We start from the raw sequence: 25537 nt of genomic DNA on the forward strand, positions 1-25537 counted from the left end.
ATTGTTACTATTTAAAAAGTTATTAGTTGGGAGTCGGGTGGTAGTGCAGTGGGTTATGCGCACGTGGTGCAAAGCGCAACGACCGGCGTAAGGATCCCAGTTAGAGCCCTGGCTCCCCACCTGCAGGGGAGTCGCTTCACAAGTGATGAAGCAGATCTGCAGGTAGCTATCTTTCTCTCCCCCTCTCTGTCTTCCCCTCCTCTCTCCATTTCTTTCTGTCTTATCCAACAGTGACATCAATAACGACAACAATAACTATAACAATAAAAAAGGGCAACAAAAGGGAAAATAAATAAAATATCTAAAAATAGTTATTTACTATTTATTCACAAAATTATAAGGTAAGGGCAGGGGTAGATAACATAGTGGTTATGCAGACTCTCATGCCTGAGGCTCCAAAGTCCCAGGTTCAATCCCCTCACCATTATGAGCCAGAGCTGATCAGTGCTCTGTTAACAAACAAACAAACAAACAAAAAAAAACCCAAACAAACAACACACACACACACACCCCGCCACACACACACACACACACACACACACACTAACAGGGGTATAATTTCACACCGTTCCTACCACCAGAGTTCTGTGTCCCCACTCCCTCCATTGGAAACTGCAGTAGTTCTCCCAAGATGACAGATATGGGTTGGCTATTATTTATATTTATGTATCTATCTATCCATTTCTTCTATGGTCCTGCTTTCTCTTTCTTCTTAAGTCACACCTACTACTTCTTAGTATCCTTCTACCTCCACTTCCTTCCCACCTTCCCCCCCCCCTTCTCTCTCTCCAGGCCCTGATGGAATTGGAGTTCAGAGCCCTCTGGTCACCTTCCCCTGTCATTTGCCCATCTGGGAGTATGGTCAAATTCTTTGTGGGGTGAAGAAGACGGAAGGTCTGGATTCTGTAATTGCTTCCTTGCTGGACATGGGAATTACCTTTTTAAGGTCAGGAGCATCACGTGGACCAGCTAGCAAAGGACAATTCATCTCCGGGGAGAGTAAAACGCTAGCTGTCTGCTGACTGCCTGGGCAGGTACAGAGCTCACACTCAGGCTGAGGTCAGGCAGCCCACAGTAGGCCTGACACAGGTGGACTGAGAATATTCCCATCACTGCTCTTATTTTTGCATTTTATCCCAATGGTTTGTAGTCCAGTGGAATTGGAAAGAGCTTTACTTCTGTTTTGATTTTTCAGGAAGTGAGTTTTGTTTTAACTTCTTGAGAGCTGGTTTGGAGGTTCTAGCAGGGGAGCACAACTACTTGTATACCCTCGAAGGAAGACTGGGTCGTCTCTATTAGGGGACCGGGTCCGTCACTGTTAGGGGAAGGCCGTCCTTTTCGACCAAGCGCGCACTTCCAGAGGGACCCACATGGAGGAAGGGGACACCCGCCTAGCCAGCCAGATCAGCCGAATCAACCCTGGCGATCAATGGGGTGACAGATGTCGCAGCCAGATCGCCCTCACATCCTTGTTTTAACTTCTTATGCTTCTCAGGGTTCATGGGAGAAAGGTGGAGCAGTTTTTTTTAGCACTTCCTATACATCAGCACTCTTAAATAGTGTGTCCTGCTGAATGCAACATACAGTGTGCTGTGTCGCCCTATGAGAAACCAGACTAGACTGAGCCTGACAGGCACTTGGGACGTACTAGCACGCACAGTCTAAACAAACACAAGACGGCAATGTGTCCCTAGAAGAGTGCTGGCAGGGAAGGGACACATCCGTTTGGGGGACACATCTGTTTGGGGGGTTCTCCAGCTCACCAGTGTCCTTCACTTTTCTGGGCCTTAGGAACAGTTTGAGAATTAAGAGAAACCTCCCTGGAGGCCACTAGAGGGTACTCAGACCTCAATTTAAGAGGCCCCAGGGAAGGTACATTGCTTCCTCAGAATCTGACTCAAGTTGGCCAGCAGAGTTCCAACACAGTCCCCTTCAAAGAGCTGATTTGGGTGGGGGCAGATTGCATAGCGGCTATGCAGAGAATTTCCTGCCTGAGGCTCCAAAGTCCTAGGTTCAGTCCACCACAACACCATAAGCCAGGGCTGAACAGTGCTCTGGTAAAACAAAAAAACAAAGCAAACAAACAAACAAAAAAACATCTGACTGGTATGCAGTAGGTATGCAGAGACTCATGGCTTGATGAATTAAACATCAGCCAGTTTGAGTCCACATTATTATTTATGGTTATTTTTAATTTATTCATGTATTTAAAAAATTTTATTTATAAAAAGGAAACATTGACTAAACCATACGATAAGAGGGGTACAACTCCACACAATTCCCACCACCAGAACTCCGTATCCCATCCCCTCCCCTGATAACTTTCCTGTTCTTTAACCCTCTGGGAGTATGCACCCAAGGCCATTGTGGGGTACAGAAGGTATTGGCTAGAGACAGACAGAAATTGAGAGAGGATATGAGGGAGTAAGACAGTGAGGCACTTGCAACACTACTTTATCACTTGTGAAGCTTCCCCCGCTGCAAGGGGGGGCCAGGGCTTCAACCTGGGTCTTCATGCACTGTGATGTGTGAGATTAAGCAGAAGCACCACTGCCTGGCACCATATTGATTGTTTTTTGATGTGGAGTTGAGAATGTACCCAGGACTCTGCACATGTGTAGGACTGCTGATCAGCCTCCTCACTCCACTTTTTTTTTTTTTTTTTTTGCCTTCAGAGTTATTGCTGGGACTCAGTGCCTGCACCATGAATCCACTGCTCCTGGAGTTTATTTTTCCCCCATTTTGTTGCCCTTGTTGTTGTAGCCTTGTCGTGGTTATTATTGTTGTTGTTGATGTTGTTCGTTGTTGGACAGGACAGAGAGAAATTGAGAGAGGAGGGGAAGACAGAGGGGGAGAGAAAGTTAGACACCTGTAGATCTGCTCCACTGCCTGTGAAGCGACTCCCCTGAAGGTGGGGAGCCAGCGGCTCGAAGCAGGATCCCCACGCTGGTCCTTGCACTTTGCACCACGTGCACTTGACCCATTGTGCTACCGCCTGATGCCCAGTTTTTTAAAAAAAATATTTATTTTATTCGCTTTTGTTGCCCTTGTTGTTTTATTGTTGTAGTTATTATTGTTGTTATTGATGTTGTTGTTGTTGTTGGATAGGACAGAGAGAAATGGAGAGAGGAGGGGAAGACAGAGAAGGGGAGAGAAGAACACCTGCAGACCTGCTTCATAGTCTGTGAAGTGACTCCCCTGCAGGTGGGGAGCTGGGGACTCAAACCGGGATTCTTACCCCGGTCCTTGTGCTTTGTACCACTTGTGCTTAACCTGCTGCGCTACAGCCCAACTCCCCTTACTCCAGTTTATTCTCTGTTTTTGGAAAGTGAGAGAGACCAAAGCAGCATTATAGCCTCCATGGCCTTTCCTTGGTGCTGTCCCTACTGCTGCCATGTGGTCACAGGGCCTCATAAGCTTTTATGTCTTGTCTTCTTTATCTGTGGGTTGAGTAACTGGGCTTATTGAGGGTTCTGAACAGTGCCTGAAGGGTCATCTCAGGGCAGACACTGGCAGCGGCAGCGGAGGGAGGCTCTTTCAAAGCAGCTTGTTTTATTTAAGGTTCATTTGTGGACAGTGCTGTGGTGCTAAAGGAAAGTTTAAAAACCATGGACTAGCAGAGAAACAATTAAAGAAGCCAGCCAGACCTTCCACCTTCTGCAGCCCATAAAGAATTTTGGTCCATACTCTCAGAGGGATAAAGAATAGGGAAGTTTCTCAGGCTAGCTATCAAACTCAAGCAAAACTATCATAGTTGTGTGCCCTCAGGAACATGCCTAAAATGGATCTCCTATCTTCTACCCTAAAATCCCTAGTCTTATCTGCTCTAGTCCTACTTTTTGGTTCCTGTTCATCATCCATTTTGTCTCAACTTAGGTCATGCCACCTTCCAGACATCAAGTTACAGATGCTACCATGACTCCATCCTGACTTCTCTGGGCAGACGATCTCACCAATGTGTCCTGAATCCTCACATCTCCAGATCTCTGGGCCACTAGGGAAAGATAGAAACAGGCTGGGGGTATGGATCTACCTGTCAATGCCCATGCTCAATAGAGAAGCAGTTACAGAACCCAGAACTCCTATCTTCTGCTCCCCAGAAACAACCTTGCTCCATACTCCCAGTGGGGGAGAAGGGATAGGATGAAGATAAGAGGACTCTGCCCTCCAGCTCCATCAGCACCAATTCTCTGTGGCCCTCCCCTGTCTCTTCATGAGCTGGCTGTACTTCACTAATGAAACCTGTTCCTGCATACAATCTATTGCACTTCTTTGAAATCAACACTATCTTTTTTTTTTATTTTATTTAAGAAAGGAGACATTAACAAAACCGTAGGATAGGAGAGGTACAACTCCACACAATTCCTGCCACCCTATCTCCATATCCCATCCCCTCCCCTGATAGTTTTCCCATTCCAACACTATCTTTTGTGATTCTTTTAAAGCGATATCTGTGAAAGGATCACAAACCCTGGGAGGCTGGTCTTTAGCCACCCCCCCACCTATTCCAGACTCTAGGCTAACCTCCTGTAACAATATCATCCGGTTTCTTTTTAAATTTTTTTATATTATCTTTTATTTATTTATTGGATAGAGACAGCCAGAAATTGAGAGGGAAGGGGGAGATAGAGAGGGAGAGAGACAGAGAGACACCTGCAGCACAGCTTCACCACTCGCAAAGCTTTCCCTCTGCAGGTGGGGATCAGGGGCTTGAACCTGGGTCCTTGTGCACTGTAGCATGTGTGCTCAACCAGATGCACCACAACCTGGCCCCTATCTGTTTTTTTTTCTTTTTAATTTTTTTAAAAAAATTATTATTGGATAGAGGCAGAAAGAGATTGAGAGGGGAGGGAAAGATAGAGAGGGAGAGAGATAGAGAGTAAGACACCTGCAGCTCTACTTCACCACTTGTGAAGCTTTCCCCCTGCAGGTGGGGTACAGGAGCTTGAACCTGGGTCCTTGCTCACTGCAGTGAGGGTGCATAACCAGATGCGCCACCTCCTGCCCCCCATCTAGTTTCTTATAGTCTGTCCAAAGTTTTTGAGAGTAAAGTTTCATGTTAACACCACATCAAAGACAAGACAAAACAAACAAAACAAAAAACAAACAAACAACAATGAAGAGCTGGAAATAGACCAGACCAGACAAATGTGTGAGGATGTTCTAAGCTACAAGACAAGTGTGACTTTAGTGCAGGGATGGTTTCCTTGATACTCGGCTAGAAACACAGAAACTCACCATCACTTGTTATAGACACCACACGCAACTCTGGAATCCTTGCAGGAGAAAGAAGAATTGGATGAAAATGCCCTTGAGATTTCATTGCAGGCCCTGAAAAGAAAAAAAAAAATTAGAGAGTTAGGAAAGAGAAAATGTCTTTTTTTTAATTGCATTGAAATTTCTCTTAAGACACTCAAAGGATAACTGTAAAAATTGCTGATCTATACATATACATATAGATGCTGATCTATACATATAGATGTAAAAGCCATGACTATACACTTAGTCAAATGAATTGGTAGAGCTTGTTACCCCAGTGTTTCTGTGGGTTTAATCGACTCACAGCATGTAAATGAACATAAGAAAAAAAGTGGGTGGCAGGTTCTTAAAACAAACAACAAACTCTTGCATGTGGGCCCAGCACACACACTTAAGCATATTTGCAATTGTAGAAACCTTCATCAGCAGAGGGGATGGACAAGGGGACCATCACTAGAGAGTGGAAGATGACACATCTGTGGCAACACTGGTGAATCTCAGGTCAAGAGTGTTGAATGCTGGTCAGGGTGAGCAGCTCAGTGGGTAGAGTCCATGCCATGAAGGCTTGAGGCTTTGGTTAGATAGATCCCTGACACTTTGGATGTTGAGGCAGTGTTAGAGCCTCTGGCTCTCTCCTTCCCTGGTAAATATAAAGAGAAATAAATCGGGGGCCAAAAAAGAAGGGAAAAAAAAGAAAAAAAAAAAAGAAATAAATCTTTTTTTTTCTTGTTTGTTTTCTTTTTTTCTTTTTCTTTTTTTTTTTTTTTTTTTAAATATTTACTTATTGGGATAGAGACAGAAAGAAATTGGGATGGAAGGTCTGTCTCAACAGAGAGAGACCTGCAACCCTGCTTCACCACTCAAGAAGATTCCTCACTGCAGATGGGGCCTGGGGGCTTGAACCTGGGTCCTTGTGCATGGTGACATGTGCTCAAGCAGGTGTGCCACAGTCTAGTACACCCACCCCCTTTTTAAAAGCTTGCTGAGTGGCACAGGAAGTGCTGCAGTGGATAAAGTGTTGTGCTCTTGAGCATGAGGCCATGAGTTGAATTCCCAGCACCGATGTGCCAGAGGGATATGGTGGTTCTCTCTTCCTTTCTCATAAATAAATAAATAAATAAAAATTAAACAAAATGACAACCTTTTTATTTAAAAAATGAACTTTGGAAGGGGCCATGTGGTGGTGCATCTGGTTAAGTGCACACATTACAGTGTGCAAGGACCCAGGTTTGAGCCCCTGGTCCTCACCTGCAGGGGGAAGCTTTACCAGCGGTGAACAGGTCGGCAGGTTTCTCTCTGTCTCTCTCCCTCTCTATCTCTTCCACTCCTCTCGATCTCTGGACATCTCTATCCAATAAATAAAAGATTAAAAAAATGAACTTTGAAGGGCTGGGGTGGTGGCGCGCCTGGTTGAGCACACATGCTACAGTGCTCAAGGACCTGGATTTGAGTCCCTGGCCCCCATCTGCAGGAGGAAAGCTTCACAAGTGGTGAAGCAGTGCTGTAGGTGTCTCTCTCTTTCCCTCTCTATCACCTCCTTCCCCCTCAATTTCTGGCTGTCTCTATCCAAATAAATAAATAAAGATAATTAAAAAAATGAACTTTAAATAAAAGTAGCATATTTAGGAAGAGTAATAGTGCATCAATCTATTTGCATGAGGTTTAAAAAATAACTCAAAGGGAATAAATAAATATTAAAACAAATAAAAAAATAAATAAATAAAATAAAAAAGGGAGTCGGGCTGTAGCGCAGCGGGTTAAGCGCAGGTGGCGCAAAGCACAAGGACCGGCATAAGGCTCCCGGTTCGAACCCCGGCTCCCCACCTGCAGGGGAGTCGCTTTACAGGCGGTGAAGCAGGTCTGCAGGTGTCTATCTTTCTCTCCTCCTCTTTGTCTTCCCCTCCTCTCTCCATTTCTCTCTGTCCTATCTAACAACGACAACAACAATAATAACTACAACAATAAAAAAACAACAAGGGCAACTAAAGGGAATAAATAAATAAAATAAATATTAAAAAAATTAAAAAAAAATAACTCAAGGGAGTCAGGCGGTAGCACAGAGGGTTAAGTGCAGGTGGTGCAAAGCGTAAGGACGGGCGTAAGGATCCTGGTTGGAGCCCCCACATCCCCACCTGCATGGGAATCGCTTCACAGGAAGTGAAGCAGTTCTGCAGGTGTCTATCTTTCTCTCCTCCTCTCTGTTTTTCCCTCCTCTCTCCATTTCTCTCTGTCCTATCCAACAATGATGACATCAATAACAACAACAATAACTACAACAACAATAAAAATCAAGGGCAACAGAAAAAGGAAAATAAATATAAAATAATAAAAAATAACACAAAATGAAACACTATTGATGTGAGGAAATTTCCAAAAATTTAGCCTTAGAATATGCTTATAATATGTGCTTATTATAATAGGATTGTGCTGTGTTTGTAAGAAGGTCCCACCTCAGAACAGAAAAACAAAATATATAAAAGGTCTGAGGATGTGCAGAGAGATGGAGTCAGGCAGATATATAGCAAGGCCTAGTATGTGAAAACAAAGAGCTGCAATGCAGAAGGTCAGTCTGAACTTCTTCTGAGAAGGCAAAAGATAAATAGGACAGAGGGCCAAGAAAGTAAAACATTTTATATAGAAGAAGAGAACGGTCATGTGGCCGGGTGGTGGCGCACCTGGTTGAATGCACATGTTACAGTGAGCAAGGACGCAGGTTAGAGCCCCCTGGTCCCCACCTACAGGGGGAAAGCTTCACAAGTGGTGAAGCAAGGCTGCAGGTGTCTCTCTGTCTCTCTCCCTCTCTATCACCCCCTTCCCTCTCAATTTCTGACTGTCTCTATTCAACAAATAAAGATTAAAAAGTAAAAGAAAAAGAGAACGTCAAGGTAAAGAAAGAGTTAACCCAGGAAACTGTAAGGAGAGAAGCCCCAGATAACAGGAGACCTTGAGAAAGTTACCACTCCCTCCCTCCACCCCCAGTGATGTATCTTATGCTGAGGCTAAACTTTTCCAGAAACATCTCTGCAGGAAAGATAATAGTAACCTTAAAGGTAATTAAGGCAACTGGACTCTGAGCAAAGGGGACAAGTCCCACCCCCTTCACCCTGGAGCCTCACCTTCTGTGAGAAGCTTTCTTTCTTTCTTTTTTTTTTTTTCCAAATATTTATTCCCTTTTGTTGCCCTTGTTGTTTTATTGTTGTTGTTATTGATGTTGTCGTTGTTGGGTATGACAGAGAGAAATGGAGAGAGGAGGGGAAGACAGAGAAGGGGAGAGAAAGACAGACACCTGCAGACCTATTTCACCGCTTGTGAAGCGACTTCCCTGCAGATGAGGAGCCGGGGGCTCCGGATTCCTTATGCCAGGCCTTGCGTTTTGTGCCATGTGCGCTTAACCCGCTGAACTACTGCCTGACTCCCTGTGAAACTCTTTCTGCTCTCAGCCTTGCAGCCCCTGTATAAAGCTTGGACCATGCCTTTGTTTGAGGCTGGGAGTTATCAAAGTGATCTTGGACTCTTGGTCTGAGAAAATTAAACTCCTTTCTCCTTCACCCACCTTGGCTCCAGTCTTTGATTTCAGCAGATTTCCCTAACTCTGAACCCAGCAGAGCACATGCTGCCATGCACAAAGTTCAAACTACTGGTCTCTACCTGCAGGGGTGAAGCAGTGCTGAAGGCATCTCTCTCTCTCTCTCTCTCTCTCTCCTCCAGGGTTATCACTGGGGCTTGGTGCCTGCACTACGAATCCACTGTTCCTGGAGGCCATTTTTTCCTTTTGTTGCCCTTGCTGTCTCTGGTTGTTGTTGTTGTTATTATTGTTATTGCTGTCATTATTGTTGGATAGGGCAGAGAGAAATTGAGAGAGGAGGGGGAAGACAGAGGGAGAGAAGATAGACACTTGCAGACTTGCTTTATCGCCTGTCAAGTGCCCCCCGCCCCCTGCAGGTGGGGAACAGGGAGCTCGAACCCGGGTCCTTACACCGGTCCTTGCTCTTACGCGCCATGTGAGCTTAACCCGCTGTGCTACTGCCTGGCCCCAGAAGGCATCTCTTTCTCTTTCTCCCTCCTTTCTTCCTCCCTTTGCCTCTTCCCTCCTTATTTCTGTCTTTATATAAGAAAAAAAAATTAAAATGGTTATTGGGAGTTGTTGTGTAGGCTTGAACACATTCAATAACTCTGGTGACAGAGCAAGAGATAAAGAGAGAGACAGACAGACAGAGAGAAAGTGAGTGAGAGAGAAAGAGAGAGAGAGAGAGATCTTCTGAAGGATTCCATTGTATATGGTTAAGTTGTGAAAATAAGAAAGTGACTGACCCACACCCTATTCAGGCTGATGAGTGACTGAGAGGAAGAGGGGGAAAGCTTTGGGAGGGGCTGTAGCATCTCCAGTGTTCTTGGGAAGGTTCTTAAATTGGGTTTAAGCAGACTCAGGTGTGCATGGCTCGGATTCAGTCCTCAGCACCACCATAAACCAGAGTTGACCAATGTGTTCTGGGGAAAAGAAAACCAAAAAAAGAATACTCCCCTAGGATGGAGGAGATAGCATAACGGTTATGCAGAGACTTTCATGCCCGAGGCTTGTAAGTTTTATCTGAGAGAGAAGAGGAAAAAGGGAAAGACACTTGGAAGTGGTAATAGGTGTAGGGATGAACTAGAAAAGAAGTGATGGCAGGACCATTGAAAAAAATGAGGGAAAGGAGCCAGGTGGTGGCACATCTGGTTGAGCACACGTTACAGTGCACAAGGACCCGGGTTCAAGCCCCCGGTTCCCACCTGCAGGAGGGAAAGCTTCACAAGTGGTGAAGCAGTGCTGTAGGTGTCTCTCTATCTCTTCTCTCTCTGTCTCCCCCTTCTTCTCAATTTCTGGCTGTCTCTATCAAATAAGTAAAGATTAAAAAAACTAAAAATCAAAAAAATTTTTTTAAATGAGGGAATACACAAACACACACACACACACACACACACACACACACACACACACACACACACAACCAGCCCATATTGTTGACCTTGGGAGAACTGTTGCAGTTTACAAATTGGGATGGACGCAGAACTCTGGTGACTGTATGGAATTCTGCCCCTATTATCTTACAATTTTGTAAACCAATATTAAGTCACTAATAAAAAAACTTTGACAATTTCCTCACACCCCAAAAGGTCAGTCACACTGCCTACTGCCCCATATCTGCACATCCATTTAGAGTTTTATTATGACACGACGTATGACATGACAAGATATAATAGTATCATGGTTGTATTATACTTTTAATATTCTATGATTTGTAAAATGCACAATTGCTTGTATAAGGCCACTATATTATATAACACAATAGTCTGTTAAATGACCCAGTTACTGTTTTACTTTCATACTTTACTATAAAACATGAGACTTTATCATCAAGTGACTTTGTAGGCTGAGAGCAGAGTGGGTGAGAGCAAGTCCAGTTTGACAGAATGGAGGCCTGAGGCCCGAGCTTGTCACTCACCCAGTGAAGTGTTGCCCAGGATGAGGGGGGCCTCAGGGTGCTTCACCTTTAGTTCCAGGAGGTCGCCAAGGGTCCCAGGGGAGATCCAGGTAATCCTCTCTCCAGGGAAGGTCAAGGTGTGTTTTTCTGGGTTCTCTGCCATTCTCTAAGGACAAAAATATCAAATGCGTGTGAACCCACCTGTCTTCTTGAGTATGCAGTGTCCTGGAAGGTCACACAGTAAATAAAGTGCTGGATTCTCAGGCATGGGGTCTCGAGTTCAATCTCCAGCATTGCCTGGGTCAGGATGATGCTCTGGATCTTTCTCTCCTTCCCATTAGTAAATAAAGTTTTTTTTGTTTTTTTTTTTAGAAAAACCTTGACTGAAGTCCCAGTTGTGTTCCTCTAGAAAGATTTCACAAGTCCTGGGACCCACCCCACTAAAATACAATACTACATTCACCGAAAAATGCCAGAATTTCTATCATTAAATATTTACTCCTTCAGTGTAAGATTTGTTAACATGTAGCTCTTGGGAGACAAGTTACCATATAAACTATCATAGGCCATCAAGTCTTCATTATGGATCAGTTTAACAGGACTCAGTACCAAGGCCTTATATACACAGCTATGTTCAAAGTCCAAAGTTGAACTCTGCAGCTCAAACTTTTCCTCTGAAATCCCAGCTTATGGATCTGAATGAGGATCCAGAAGGGAAGTGTGGTTTTATAAAACTGAGTTTAGAACCAGTGACCTTTTAAATCAGCACACAGAACACTCAACTCATCTTACCAAGAGTTCTGGAGGAAATATGGGCTCCTGGGTGGGATCCAAGGGCTGGAACTCTTCTTTTACAAACAATTCTGTGCAAATCTTGATAAGGGTGAGAAGAAGATAGTTCTGTTAGCGAGGTCAGTTGGAAACAGCATTGCAATTCTTTATATATATTAGGCAAAAATGAATAGAATTTTCCTATTATCCCCATCTAGGGAAGAAGAGTATCATTGTACAAGAAATACTGACTTACCACTAAGACGATGTGAAAGAAAAGAATGCTCCTTGAAATATTTTACAACTTTCGTGAAGCGTAATTGATGGCAACATATCAGAGGTCAGAAAATCTGGGAATATTTCACCACTGTGCCCCAACTACCAATTTCTCATCCAGTGATTTTTCAGTTATGAGAATTAAAGTACTAAGTGCTCTGGGAATTCCTGCATTTTAAGTAAAAACACCACTACATTTACATGCCCCACACCTGCAAGCACACACACACACACACACACACACACACCCCTCTAATAACAACACTTAATATTCTTGAGTGCTTACATATACTATATGTATATGCTTTTACATATACTAATATTTTAGTTCTCATAGCAATTGTATAAAAAAAGCACAGTACTATCTACATTTTACTGATTAGGAAGTTGAAGTGCTTCCCAGGTGGAAAGTTACCCAGGCTGTAATTATGTCTGAGTCAGATCTGTTTTTAACTCGTGAGACATTTATTCCCAGAGAACATTCCTGACACGGTAGGGAAAGTTGGAAAAAGACGCTGGGAGTCAGCATTCAAGGGAGAGGATGGGCAGATAATGGAAGCAGACACTTGTAGGCTCCTTCTCAGCTCTACCCTGAGCTCTTTTAACAGCAATGCACTTGGTCCATTTCATGGCAAAATGGAACTATTGTGAAGGGTAGTTGTGACAGTGAGGTAAAATAATTTGACATTTGTTCGACACTCTTCTGCTTTTTCAGTTTCTCTGAGGTCTTCCCAGTTTCCAGAAAGGAAAATTCATTATTATTCTTGTTAAAGTTTGGCCTCAGATTAAGGCATGACAAGCCAGCATATGAATAATCAGTTTTTGTGTCACTGGGAATTAGAAGTGGAGGCAGCACCTGGATGGTGTATTGCTAAAACCTAGGATAAGATTCTGTGTGACTATTAAAATGAAAAACAAATATAACAAAGAGAGTGAGAAATTACAGCACTGGAGGAGGGACAGAAGTAGAGGGCAGGACTTGCAAGCATGAAGGCCCTTTGCTTAATAAATAAATACATCTGAAAAGATGATTCAGTATTTAAAAGCTCCCCTAGTAGGTGTTAGGACAGATTTAGAACAGTTGTCCTGTGGAAGATGTTAACATAGCTTAAAGAGAAGGGAGAATACAAAGACAATCCAACACATCTCCCCTGGTAGAAGAGAGGGGACTGTGATTATTTATAGAAGAATCATGTTTTCCAACTACCTAGATTTATCCAACCTGAATGTCCAGATATTCAGATTATCCAACTGCTCTTCACCATACTCATCAAGCACACTTCCTGGGTCAACATTTTTATATTGTCCCACAGGGAAAGGACATGCCAATAAGTGGATAATGAAATTGACTTTACTTTTATGTTTCTCTTTATGAAAAAGATTTGGAGCATATCTGAGTTTAGATTTCATATTCTTTGGAATTACTAAAGAGAGTCGTGTGGTCTCCAGAGCCCACTCATCACCCAGGCTGAAATCCTAAGGAGACGGCACAATAAGAATCAGACTTTACAGGGCATTCTGGGATTCCCACATTGATATGATGGGCCTACAACTCTAACAGACCCCTTTCTCTACCATCAGGACCCTGGTCAGAGAAGCCCTCTGTGGGCCTCTCTAGAACCTTGCCCTCACAGTAGAGCAGCAATGGCAGGGACTGCCCCACTCTCTGAAGGGAGGCTGGTCAATATACTCTGCTACTTGAGGAAGACTGATGCTGAAGTGAATGCAGGCTAGAATGTTCTTGTCTGTGACCATGGACTGTGAGTTCAGATGTACAGGGACTCACACATTATACAGGCTGCTGTGCTAAATATGAATAGACATATTCATAGGTCAGATTGATGGGGTTAACAGTTAATGATATTTATATACTCTTCTCATATTTGGGAGCTACTCTCTGCCCTAATCTAGCTTTCAAATCCTATTCTAAACTCTAACACCATCTTCTCAGATTATACTTGTAGTTCACCCACATACTGTCAGGCTCAGGCAAAAATTACTAATGTCATGGGCCACATAGAAAATACTTAGAGAAGACTTCTAAGCTTCCTTCCACATGAAGACCCCTAGTTTCAGTTGCCTTATTCCCACCTTTGATTTTCTGTTTATTGAACAATTTGCTTTATATCATACCACCTTTCAGCCACCAAGTTGCAGATGCTACCATGATGTCATTCTGACTTCCCTGGGCAGACAGCCTCACCAATGTGTCCCAGAACCTCACCTCTCCAGAGCCCTGCCCCACTAGGGAAAGATATAAACAGGCTGGGGGTATGGATCCACCTGCCAATGTCCATGCCAGAGGAGAAGCAATTACAGAATCCAGAACTCCCACCTCCTGTACCCAAAAAAGAATTTTGGTCCACACTCCTAGAGGGATTCTTCTTCTAGCGTTTGCCCTTCTTCCGTAGCCAGTCAACAGGTCAGGTTGAAAGCTGTCAGGAGCTGCTTGTTGCTGGCTTTGAAAGTGACTGGGATCCATGTGGATTCAGTTGGCTAGGAAGGATCATTAGTTTCCCCAATGAATGGGGGATAAAGAATAGGGACGCTTTCATTAAAGGGGATGGGACACAGAACCCTGATGTTGGGAACTATACCCCTATTATCTTACAACCTTGTTAATCATTATTAATTTCCTAATAAAATAAAAACAAAGAACAAAAAGAATCAGACTTCAGAATGTGTTGTCCCTTCTAAGACACTTACTCTTTCTGAAGTGGTTGAGGGGGTGCAGCCCAGCCCGACTGACCCATCTTCCCTGGTAACATCTGTTTCATTACATGCCTCCCCAGATCAAAATAAGGTGTCAAGATAGAAAGAAGGTAGAATGGAGGGGTGGGAATAAACAGACTCACAGTGGGAAATGACAGGCACAGTCTCATTTAAGGTCAGCTCTAGTCTTTTGTACAGTTTGTCTAATTGGTCCAGTAATTTGCCTAAGAATTTGGCAGTGAAATATCTGACAAAGGACCTACTGATAAAACTATTCAGTAGGGAAAAAAGCTTCTCCAATAAATGGTGTTGGGAAAACTAGTCAACTACATGTAAAAAAATGAAACAACACCACACAACAAAATTGACTCAAAGTGGATTAAAAACTTAGGTACTAGACCTGGAGCTATAAAATACACAGAAGGAAACAGAGACAAAGCACTTTAGGACCTAAACATCAAACATGTATTTGAAGACTCAATGCCATCAGCATGGGAACTAAAGAAAGAACAAACATAAGAGATGAACTACCTCAAATGAGAAAGCCTCTAGACATTGAAAGAAAATTCCACAAGACAAAAAGGCAACCAAGCAACTGGGAGGAAATCTTTGCACATCACATATCTGACAAGGGACTGATAGCAAAACGTTATAAAGAAATCATTCCTCTCAACAACCAAACAATAAACAACCCAGAAAAAAAAGTGGGCAAAAGTTCTGAATAGACACTTATTTAAGATGACATTCAAGTGATTCACAGACATAGGAAACAAAAAAGCTCCACACCACTTACCATTAATTAATGCAAATCAATTAGCTAATTCATTAAATAATTTTGGATAGAGACAGAGAGAAATATAGAGGGAAAGGGAGGTGGAGAGGGAGAGAGACAGAAAGATACCCGGAACAATGCTTCATGTCTCGTAAAGCTCCGTGCACTCCCACCTCCCCACCCCACAGGTGGGGAGTGGAGGATTGAGCCCCTGGCTTTGGGCATGGCAATATATGCACTTAACTGGGTGTGCCACCTCCTGGTGATAAATGCAAGTCAAGTCCATACTGAAACCTCCACCTCGTACTTGTGAAAATGACTTACATCAGCACAACAGGATATGACAAGTGTTGACTACAATGTATGAAAACAAAGAACTCTGGTACTTTGTTGGTAGGACTGCTAACTGGTGCAGACTATGGAAAACAGTGTGAAGAGTCCTTAAATAAATACAAACAGAAGTACCTTATGTTCCAGAGATGTCACTCCTAGATATATATTCATTAATTTTTTTAAATTTTCCTTTTTGTTGCCCTTGTTTTTTGTTCTTGTTGTGGTTATTATTGTTTTTGATGTTACTGTTGTTAGATAGGACAGAGAGAAATAGAGAGAGGAGGGGAAGACAGAGAGGGGGAGAGAAAGATAGACACCTGCAGACCTGCTTCACCGCCTGTGAAGCGACTCCCCTGCAGGTGGGGAGCCGTGTTGGAAGATGGGCCAACTGTTCTGGAAAGTCCAGGCTGTAGTTTCCATGAGGTCTGAGTGGGTCTGACTCCAAACCCCCGCCCCCATGGGTTGAACTATGGCAGGATCCCCCCTGACCTCTAGAATTTATGACAGCTGGAACCCTGGACATGGGCGCCTTTCTACACATGCCACACCTCCCCCCTCTCCTTCTTTAATTAAAAGCCATGGATTACTGTGTGTGGCTAACTTAAAAACGGCCAGCAAACATCCTGATTGCTCAGCTGCTTCCCTTTCCTCCCCTGCTGCCCTAAAGTGCCTGAAATCTACCTCCAGAAAAATGTACATTGTAAAGCTTGTGACCAAACCTGGGATGGTAACCTTTTACTTGTGATCATTCTGTAGGTCAAAATGTTACAACGCATTGTGTTGCTCTGTGTTTGGGTTAATGGTTACCTCAACCTTCCCTGCAGTTATGGGTATATTTGCCTGCCTTTTCTTTCAATAAACAAGTTGTCTCACTGAGGCTCTCCCAGGGCTGACTGCTTGTCTCCCTGAGCACTTTGCCCTCGGCATGCTGAGCTACCCCAGGGCCTCCAGAAGGCCGCTTTGACCTCCATCTCCCAACAGTCAGGGAGGAGGGTGGGACCTGAGCGGCTGGCCCTACAGAGCAGGGGGTTAGAACCAGGATCCTTAAGCTGGTCTTTGTGCTTTGTTTAACCCACTGTGCTACCGCCCGACTCCCAGATATATATTCAAAGGACATGAAATCACTCATTCAGTGGGATATGTGCAAATTTGTGTTTATGGTGGCACTTTTCACAATATGCAGGGAATAGAAGCAATCTAAATGCCCAGCGACAGATGACCAAATAGAGAAGTTACTGGGGGCAAGGAGATGGCGCACCTGGTTGAGCGCACATGCAACAAGGTACAAGGATCCAGGTTCGAACCCCCAGTCCCCACCTGCAGGGGGAAAGTTCACAAGTGGTGAAGCAGGGCTGCAGGTTCCCCCCTTCCTGTTCCCTCTCAATTTCTCTCTGTCTCTATCCAATAAATAAATGAATAAATAAGATATTTTAAAAAGAAGTATATGTATATATCTGCAATCAAAAAACAGAAGATTGGGGTGGGGAAGATAGCAAAGAGATTCTCTTGCCTGAGGCTCCAAATTTCCAGGTTCAGTTCCCCACCCCAGTATAAACCAGAGCTGAACAGTGCTCTGGTAATGAGAGAGAGAGAGAGAGAGGGAGAAGATTGCATCTTTTGGGACTGGAAGTGATTAAGCTAAATAAAATGAGTAAAAAAGTGGCTGGTTTTGTTCATACATCCATAGATGGAATATAGATAAATAAACCAAATGAGATTACAAAAACAGAGAGGCAAACCAAAGCCAAAATTCCACTCAGATACTGTCAGAACTATGGAGGTTATTATCATGGGTGGGGCCCCTGCATGACTTTGCTGCAGGGCTCGGGGATTTACATTACATATGGTGTGCAGCTAAAAGCCTGAACTCTCATCATTTTTAAAGCACTATTAAATTACTACTACTACTAATAATAAAAAAACTTGGCAGTGGGAAACTAGTGTTTGTGAGAGAGCAAAGCCAGGGGCTGGAGTGTTTCCAGCTGGACTTGTAGCTGTGAGAGACTTAACTTGTGACTTTGGGGCAATTCTCAGCTTTCCTGAGCTCCCAGTGTCCTCTCTCTGCCATGGAGGAGTTTCAGTGAGAGAGGACAACTGGGGGAGGTGGGGAACGACACACCATTTTCTACTCCAGAACAGTACATCATAGTAAAAGTAGGTTTTTCTTTTCTTCCCTTAGCGGGTTTTGTTTTGTTGTCACAGGCTTCTAGAGAGTAAAGGAGAAACCAGAGTGTGGAGCTTGAATCATGCCTCCCAGATAAAAATGTTTTATTCATGTGTGTATTTTGGACACTTTGTAAGTCAAGCAGAGCATGGGCGTTCAAATTAACAGGCATCCTTTCAGCACTGCACCAGAATTAGGCAACGTTCTCAGGAAAAAGATGAAACAAATTAAAGGACTCACATCACTTCTCTTGTCAAGTGAGGACTGATTTTCCTCCTGATCCAAGCAGCATTTTCCTGTTCCTTTCTTTTGACAGCCATTTGATTCCTATGAAGACAGAAACCCTTGGGATAAAAAGCTTTCTGATAGTCAAATGAACGTGTGCCTGAAAACATTTGGCAATTTGAAAGCGTCTCCAGTCACTTCTGATGGTTTTACTAAAATATGAATATTCATAAAGTCTTTCTTCTTTTGCTTTATTTTTCAAAGTAAAATGATAAATCCAGAATATATAAGATAATGTGTAGGTGTGCAAGGTGGTGATGCACCTGGTTGAGTGCACATGTTACAGTGCAGAAGGACCTGGGTTTGAGCCCCTGGTTCCCAACTGCAGTGGGAAAGCTTTGTGAGTGGTGAGGCAGGGCTGCAGGTGTCTCTCAGTCTCTATCTCCTCATTCCTCTTGATTTTTCTACTACCTTTTGTAGTTATGACACTATGAAAACATATCTGTTCACTACATGTATAATACTTTGGTTATATTTCTGAATTTTTTCGAAAGTGAAGTCCTAGTGGTAGAACAATAGATAAGTGTCCTTTCAAGGCACAAATGATTTATTCCTTCTCTAGTATATGTAAGATTCAACAACACTGAATATTGTCACTTAGAGAAAAAGGACTTTATGTGTGATGATTGATTCCAAGTGTCACATATGCTGGAGAGATGCTGTACTAGCTCTTTCTCTCAATAAATTGATTGATAACATGGTTTACTAACCATTAAAAAAATCTATCTTAATACAACAAGCAGTCTGAGTGGTGGTGCAGCAGAAGAAATAGAACTTGAAGCACGGGGTCCTGAGTTTAATCCCTGGCAGTGCATGTACCAGAGTGATGCTCACACTGTGTGATATCTCCCTCTCCATCATCTCTCTCTCTTTCTCCCTTCCTCATAAGTAAATAAGTCTTATAAAGTAGATAAAGACTCATCTTGGAAACCAGTTTTCCCAGACATTTGAAATCTGTTGCTAGTTGACTGCAGAAAGATGGACAATCATTGAGTGGGCCTTTTTTTTTTTTTCTACTAGGGTTGTCACTGGAGCTTGGTGCCTGCATGACTCCATTGTTCCCTGCTGTCATCTCCTCCCCCTTTTATTCCTTTCCATAAAAGATGAGAGACAGTGAGAGGAAGAGAGTGAGAGAGATGAGAGTGATGGGGGCAGGGGTAGATAGTCATGGTTCTGCAAACAGTCTCTCATGCCTGAGGCTCTGAAGTCCCAGGTTCAATCCCCTATACCACCATAAGCCAAAGCTGAGCAGTGCTCTGGTTAAAAAAAAAAAAAAAAAAGAAAGAGTGATAGGGATAGTGATAAGTAAGGAAAGAGAGAAAGAGAGAGACAACTATAGCACTCCTCCACCACAGGTCAGGTTACTCCCCTCTAGATAGTGAGTGGGGACTTGAACCCAGATTCTGCCCATGGCAAAGTATCAATGTTCCAGCTGAGCCTCCACCCAGCCCTATGATCATAATTTTTATGGCCATCAGCGTCTCAGTGACTGCCCTACTAACACACTGTTCCCAGTGGCCATTTTGTCCTTTTTTTAATTTTTAATTTATTTATTTATTTATTTATTTATTTATTTATTTATTTCCCCCTTTTTTTGCCCTTTTTATTGTTGTTGTAGTTATTGTTGTTGTTACTGATGTCATTGTTGGATAGGACAGAGAGAAATGGAGAGAAGAGGGGGAAGACAGAGAGGGGGAGAGAAAGACAGACACCTGCAGACCTGCTTCACCGCCTGTGAAGTGACTCTCTTACAAGTGGGGAGCTGGGGGCTTGAACCGGGATCCTTAGGCTGGTCCTTGTGCTTCACACCACCTGTGCTTAACCTGCTGCACTACCGCCCAACTCCGCTATTTTGTCCCTTTTTTTTTTAACCTTTCTTTTCTTTACTTGACAGAACAAGGATAAATTGAGATGGGAGGGAGAGAAAGAGAGGGAGAAAGAGAGACACAGAAAGACACAGCTTGTGACACTTCCCCATGAAAAGGTGGGGAATGGGGGAAATCACTAGACTTTAAAGCAACTCTCCATTCACCAGTTCTTTCATTTCCCATTTCCTCCAAACTCTTACAACATCTTCAAATAGCTCCTCTGAGTGTCTAACAAAGTACACTCTTTCAGATCCCCCAGTTCTCTCTGCCTGTTTCCTACTTTTCTAAGAAGCAAAAAAGCATCTGGCCCATGTTTCCGCTCAAGAAGTGCCCTGACAAATTCCAGCAGGACAAAAACACATTTCTCTTGGCCTAGAAGATAGATTTTTTTTTTTCTGGGACTTGGTCCCCTGGGTCCTGTTGGCTAAGGGTGGGTCTCCTAACATATTTTCTTTTTTTTTAATTTTTTACAAAAGATTTTATTTATTTATTAATGAGAAAGATAGGAGAAGAGAGAGAAAGAATCAGACATCACTCTGGTACATGTACTGCCGGGGATTGAACTCAGGTTCATGAGTTGTGCTCATGCTTGTGAGTCTGATGCTTTATCTACTGTGCCACCTCCTGGACCACCGTATTTTCTGTCTTTATCTTAAGAGAGGTGAAAGACATTTCCTTGAACTTTATTTGTATCTCATAAGTGCTTTCCCATTTGTACCAGAAAATACGATTGGTTTGTAAGATATTCATTTTATTTCTCAGCTCAGCTTTGGCTCCCTCATGTGTGAGGCCTCTGACTAGCTCTGGGGAATGAGTCAGGTCTGCCCCCTTTCCATCTCCCTCTTCTACTTGTAGATCTGGCTTAAGAGCCCCATGGGCCATGACCTGCTATCTGTTTCTTTCCACCCCAACATTTTTCTTTATGGTGAAGGGCCCCAAATGTATACACTTGAATGTCCCATTCTGAATGTGTAAGCTCTGTCCAGACTCATTTAAAACAGCCCGTTGGGATGGGGGTAGATAACATAATGGTTATGCAAAGAGATTCTCATGCCTGAGGCTCTAAAAGTTCCAGGTTCAATTCCCTGCACCACCATAAACCAGAGCTGAGCAGTGGTCTGGCTTAATATATATATATATCAACCAGCTGTTGGTATCCTTTGACTTGGGGTGCATGTGCTGGCTATTCTGATCTGCACTAGGAAGATGGACTTGGGGAAGAGGCTGGTGCTAGATCTGGGAGTAGGGTGAAGGCTAGACTTGAAGCAGAATCTAGGGAAGAGGAGAAAGCTCCAAAGCTCCAGATGGGCATGTCCTCACTTCTGGGTTTGGTGAGAGTGGCTGGAGGAGGAGCAGGGAAGGGCAGGATTGCCCCTAGCCACCTGCTCTTTAGCCAAGAACAGTCAGCTGTGCATGTCTGGCTGCTTGTAAAATGCTATTCACAGCGTCACCACCACCATTCAGTTGCTGTAGTGACTAGTTGTTGAGCTGTTCTGAAACCCCAAGATCTGGCTACATGCTTTGCAGCTTGATTATCATCTGATCTTCACAACAGTTCAGTGAGGTCTGCCCAGTTTTCCGAGGGACCTTCCTGTGCTATTGTGCTTGGGATGCCTTATGGAGTCCTCCCCCCCTTTTTTGCTCCAGCTGCTTATACTTTCCCAGCTGGTCTGGACTCTTGGAACCCACTATACTGCCCCAAAGCAAACTCCACACCTTTTCTGTGTCCTTTGGTTTGCTGGAATCCCCTCTTCCTATCCTATCCTGATTCCTGGCTCAACTGACTATGTAAGATGTCTGTCTGGCTTGTCAGATCACCTGACTTCTCCCTGTGATCTCTGATGTGTGACGTCAGAGGTGGTACAAGATACACCTAGTTCTTAAGAATTTTGAAAGCTCCCATGCATCAACTGGAGAAAATTCATTTGGCTTTCCTTATGGTTGTTTAGATGGACTAAAACATTTAATTCTGTGTTCTCAGTCTTGACCAGCTATTACGGTCACTTACTCTTTGGTATCTTCACAGCCACCTACTTACCATGCAAAAGGTCCGTCCACTCTGGAGAATTGGCCGATACCCAGTGCAGCGGCACAGATTACCTAATCAGAGAAGAAGCAGGACTGTAAGCTGACTTATATATTTATTTTTGCCTCCTGGGTTATCATTGGGGCTTGGTGCCGGCACTACAAATCCACTGCTCCTGGTGGCCTTGTTTTTTTTTTTTTTTTCCTGCTTTATTGGATAGGACAGAGAAATTGCGAAGGGAGGGGGAAGACAGAAAGGAAGAGAGAAAGATAGACACCTGTAAACCTGTTCCACCGTTTGTGAAGTGACCCTCCTGCAGGAGGGGATCCTTGCACAGGCTCTTGAGTTTAGTACAATATGTGTTTAACTGCCTGGCCACCTCAGTCAACATTTTTTTACTGGTTTTATTTGAAAGTTAAGATGGATCCAGGTTTTTAGTGTGTGCGTGTGCGCACTCATATGTGTTGTTAAAAATATCAAAGGGGAAGCAATTACAGAAGCCAGACCTTCCACCTTCTGCACCCCATAATGACCCTGGGTCTATTTTCCCAGAGGGATAAAGAAAACGAAAGTGGGAGTCCGGCAGTAGTGCAGAGGGTTAAGTGCAAGGACCTGTGTAACGATTCCTGTTTGAGCCCCGGGATCACCACCGGCAGGGGAGTCATTTCACAGGTGGTGAAGCAGGTCTGCAGGTGTCTTTCTCTCCCCCTCTCTGTCTTCCCCTCCTCTCTCCATTTCTCTCTGTTCTATCCAACAACAACAACATCAATAACAACAACAATAATAACTACAACAGCAACAGAAAACAAGGGCAACTAAAGGGAAAATAAATAAATAAAACAAAGAAATAATAAAAATTATTAAAAAAAGAATAGGAAAGCTATCAGGGGAAGGGATGGGATAGAGAGTTCTGATGGTGGAATTTGTATGGAGTTGTACTCCCCTTATCCTATGGTTTTGTCTATGTTTCCTTTTTATAAATAAAAAGTAAAAAAAAAAATCTTCCAGACTGTTCAATATTCTTTTTCCCCTCTTTAGAATATTATCTTTTCTAAGGCTGGGGAGACAGTATAGTGGTTCTGCAAAAGACTGTCATGCCTGAGGCTCCATGGGCCCAGGTTCAATCCCCAGCATCACCTTAAGCCAGAGCTGAGTAGAGTTGTATACCAGCACACACACACACACACACACACACACACACACACACACACACACACTCTCTCTCTCTCTCTCTCTCTCTCTCTCTCTTTCTCATTAATAAAGAATATTATCGTTTCTATCACCAATATTCCAGTTTCATTCTTTTCTAAAAGAGAGTTGGAATGCAAATTAGTACAGCCTCCTGTGGAAAACAGTTTGGAGATTACTAAAGACATAATAAATAAACAAATAAACCAACCTACCATATAACCCAGCAATTCTTTCCTTAGGCCTCTATCTAAAGAACAGAAGCATACCTGTTCAAAAGGGTATGTCTGTGTCTGTGTTCAAGGCAGTGCTATTTGTGACAACCAACACTTGTAAACAACCCATGTGCACAACAACAGATGAGTGGTTAAAGATGCTGTGGTCTATGTGCAATGAAACACTACACAGCCGTAAGGAACAATGACATATTCTCCTTTGCTACAACATTAATGGAATTAATGGGAATAATGCTGATTGAGACAGCCAGAAGGAGAAGAGTCCTGGACCATCTCACTCACTGATGAGCTCTTAGAGACAAGTAAAGGACAGTACAGGGTGGATCCTCAGGGGTTCTGGAGTGGGGAGGGGAGCATCACTAGGGGGTGTTAGGCCCCCAAGTCCTTATGGTACTTAAGGACTCATCATCATCCAATGAGATGATGGCTTGGTTGAGGGTGAATTGTACTGATACCTGTCTTAAAGAAATGTGAAATTGTATCTTTGTGACAACAAAAACCCTATAAATAACATTTCTTCAGTAAAGTGATATATTTATGCATTCAACGTTTATCCGTTGATAGCAAGTTTTTTTTTTTTTTTGTGTGTGTTGTTGTTTTGTTTTTCTTCAGGCATGGTGAAAGCTGTAGGGGAATCTTAACGCTGAAATCTAGAGGTCAATACTGAGGCAAAGCACTGTGTTCCTGAAAGGTTATTCATAGTGTTCTACACTGGTTCTTAGGTCACTGCATCAGAATTCTCTGTGGGTATTCGTAAACAGTCCAGATCCTTGGTTCTTCTGCAATTGCTATGAATCATAAGGCCTTGACGGTGGACTTGGGGATCTGCATTTGTGTTGAGAGCAGCGTTCAAGGTAAACTTCTTACAGGCCCCTCTTTAAGAGGGATGGCTGGGAGGGGTGGCATGTTACCCCTTGGGGTCAGCCAGGAGGGGTGACATGGATACACCATGACCTTTGGCTGTGCTCCACTAACTTCCCTGTTATTATTTATGCCTCGGCTGGCTGATGTGAACTTGAAGACATGTAACCACTCCCCTGTTTTTCTTTTTTTTTTTTTTTCTTTTTTTTTTTTTTTTTTTTATAACATTCCCCAGATTCCCATTTAGCAATACAACCCCCCCACTATTTCATTCATCATTTTTCATGGACCTGTATTCTCCCCACCCACCCACCCACCCCAGAGTCTTTTACTTTGGTGTAATACTCCAATTCTATTTCAGGTTCGACTTGTGTTTTCTTTTCTAATCTTGTTTTTCAACTTCGGCCTGAGAGTGAGATCATCCCATATTCATCCTTCTGTTTCTGACTTATTTCACTCAACATGATTTTTTCAAGGTCCATCCAAGATCGGCTGAAAACAGTGAAGTCACCATTTTTTACAGCTGAGTAGTATTCCATTGTGTATATATACCACAACTTGCTCAGCCACTCATCTGTTGTTGGACACCTGGGTTGCTTCCAGGTTTTGGCTATTACAAATTGTGCTGCCAAGAACATATGTGTACACAGATCTTTTTGGATGGATGTGTTGGGTTCCTTAGGATATATCCCCAGGAGGGGAATTGCAGGGTCATAGGGTAGGTCCATTTCTAGCCTTCTGAGAGTTCTCCAGATTGTTCTCCACAGAGGTTGGACCAATTGACATTCCCACCAGCAGTGCAGGAGGGTTCCTTTGACCCCACACCCTCTCCAGCATTTGCTGCTGTTACCTTTTCTGATGTGTGACATTCTCACAGGAGTGAAGTGGTATCTCATTGTTGTCTTGATTTGCATTTCTCTGACAATGAGAGACTTGGAGCATTTTTTCATGTGTTTCTCAGCCTTTTGGATCTCTTCTGTGGTGAATATTCTGTCCAATTCCTCCCCCCATTTTTGGATGGGGTTATTTGTTGTCTTGTTGTTGAGTCTGGTAAGCTCTTTATATATGTTGGTTATTAAACTCTTATCTGATGTATGGCATGTAAAGATCTTCTCCCATTCTGTGAGGGTTCTCTTGATTTGGGTAGTGGTTTCTTTTGCTGTGAAGAAGCTTTTTAATTTGATGTAGTCCCATAGGTTTATACTTGCCTTAGTCTTCCTTGTAATTGGATTCGTTTCATTGAAAATGTCTTTAAAATTTATGCGGAAAAAAGTTCTTCCAATATTTTCCTCTAAGTATCTGATAGTTTCTGGTCTAACATCCA

At 43.2% G+C, this 25537-nt stretch overlaps 1 protein-coding gene across 2 annotated transcripts in view; it reads right to left on the reverse strand.

The window, feature by feature from the left end:
- LOC103121597 (aldehyde oxidase 2) overlaps positions 1–25537 on the reverse strand; it is a 122537-nt gene that overhangs the window by 86087 nt on the left and 10913 nt on the right. For both annotated transcript variants that reach the window (XM_060194183.1, XM_060194182.1), the window contains exons 4-8: positions 21941–22002; positions 17990–18076; positions 11514–11594; positions 10743–10887; positions 5239–5331 (exon numbers count right to left, since the gene is read on the reverse strand). In XM_060194183.1, the coding sequence (XP_060050166.1) occupies positions 5239–5331; positions 10743–10887; positions 11514–11594; positions 17990–18076; positions 21941–22002 (468 nt within the window). The remainder of the gene's footprint in view (positions 1–5238; positions 5332–10742; positions 10888–11513; positions 11595–17989; positions 18077–21940; positions 22003–25537) is intronic.

This window comes from Erinaceus europaeus, chromosome 7, assembly GCF_950295315.1.
Source record: "Erinaceus europaeus chromosome 7, mEriEur2.1, whole genome shotgun sequence".
In the NCBI taxonomy this organism is placed as follows: domain Eukaryota; kingdom Metazoa; phylum Chordata; class Mammalia; order Eulipotyphla; family Erinaceidae; genus Erinaceus; species Erinaceus europaeus.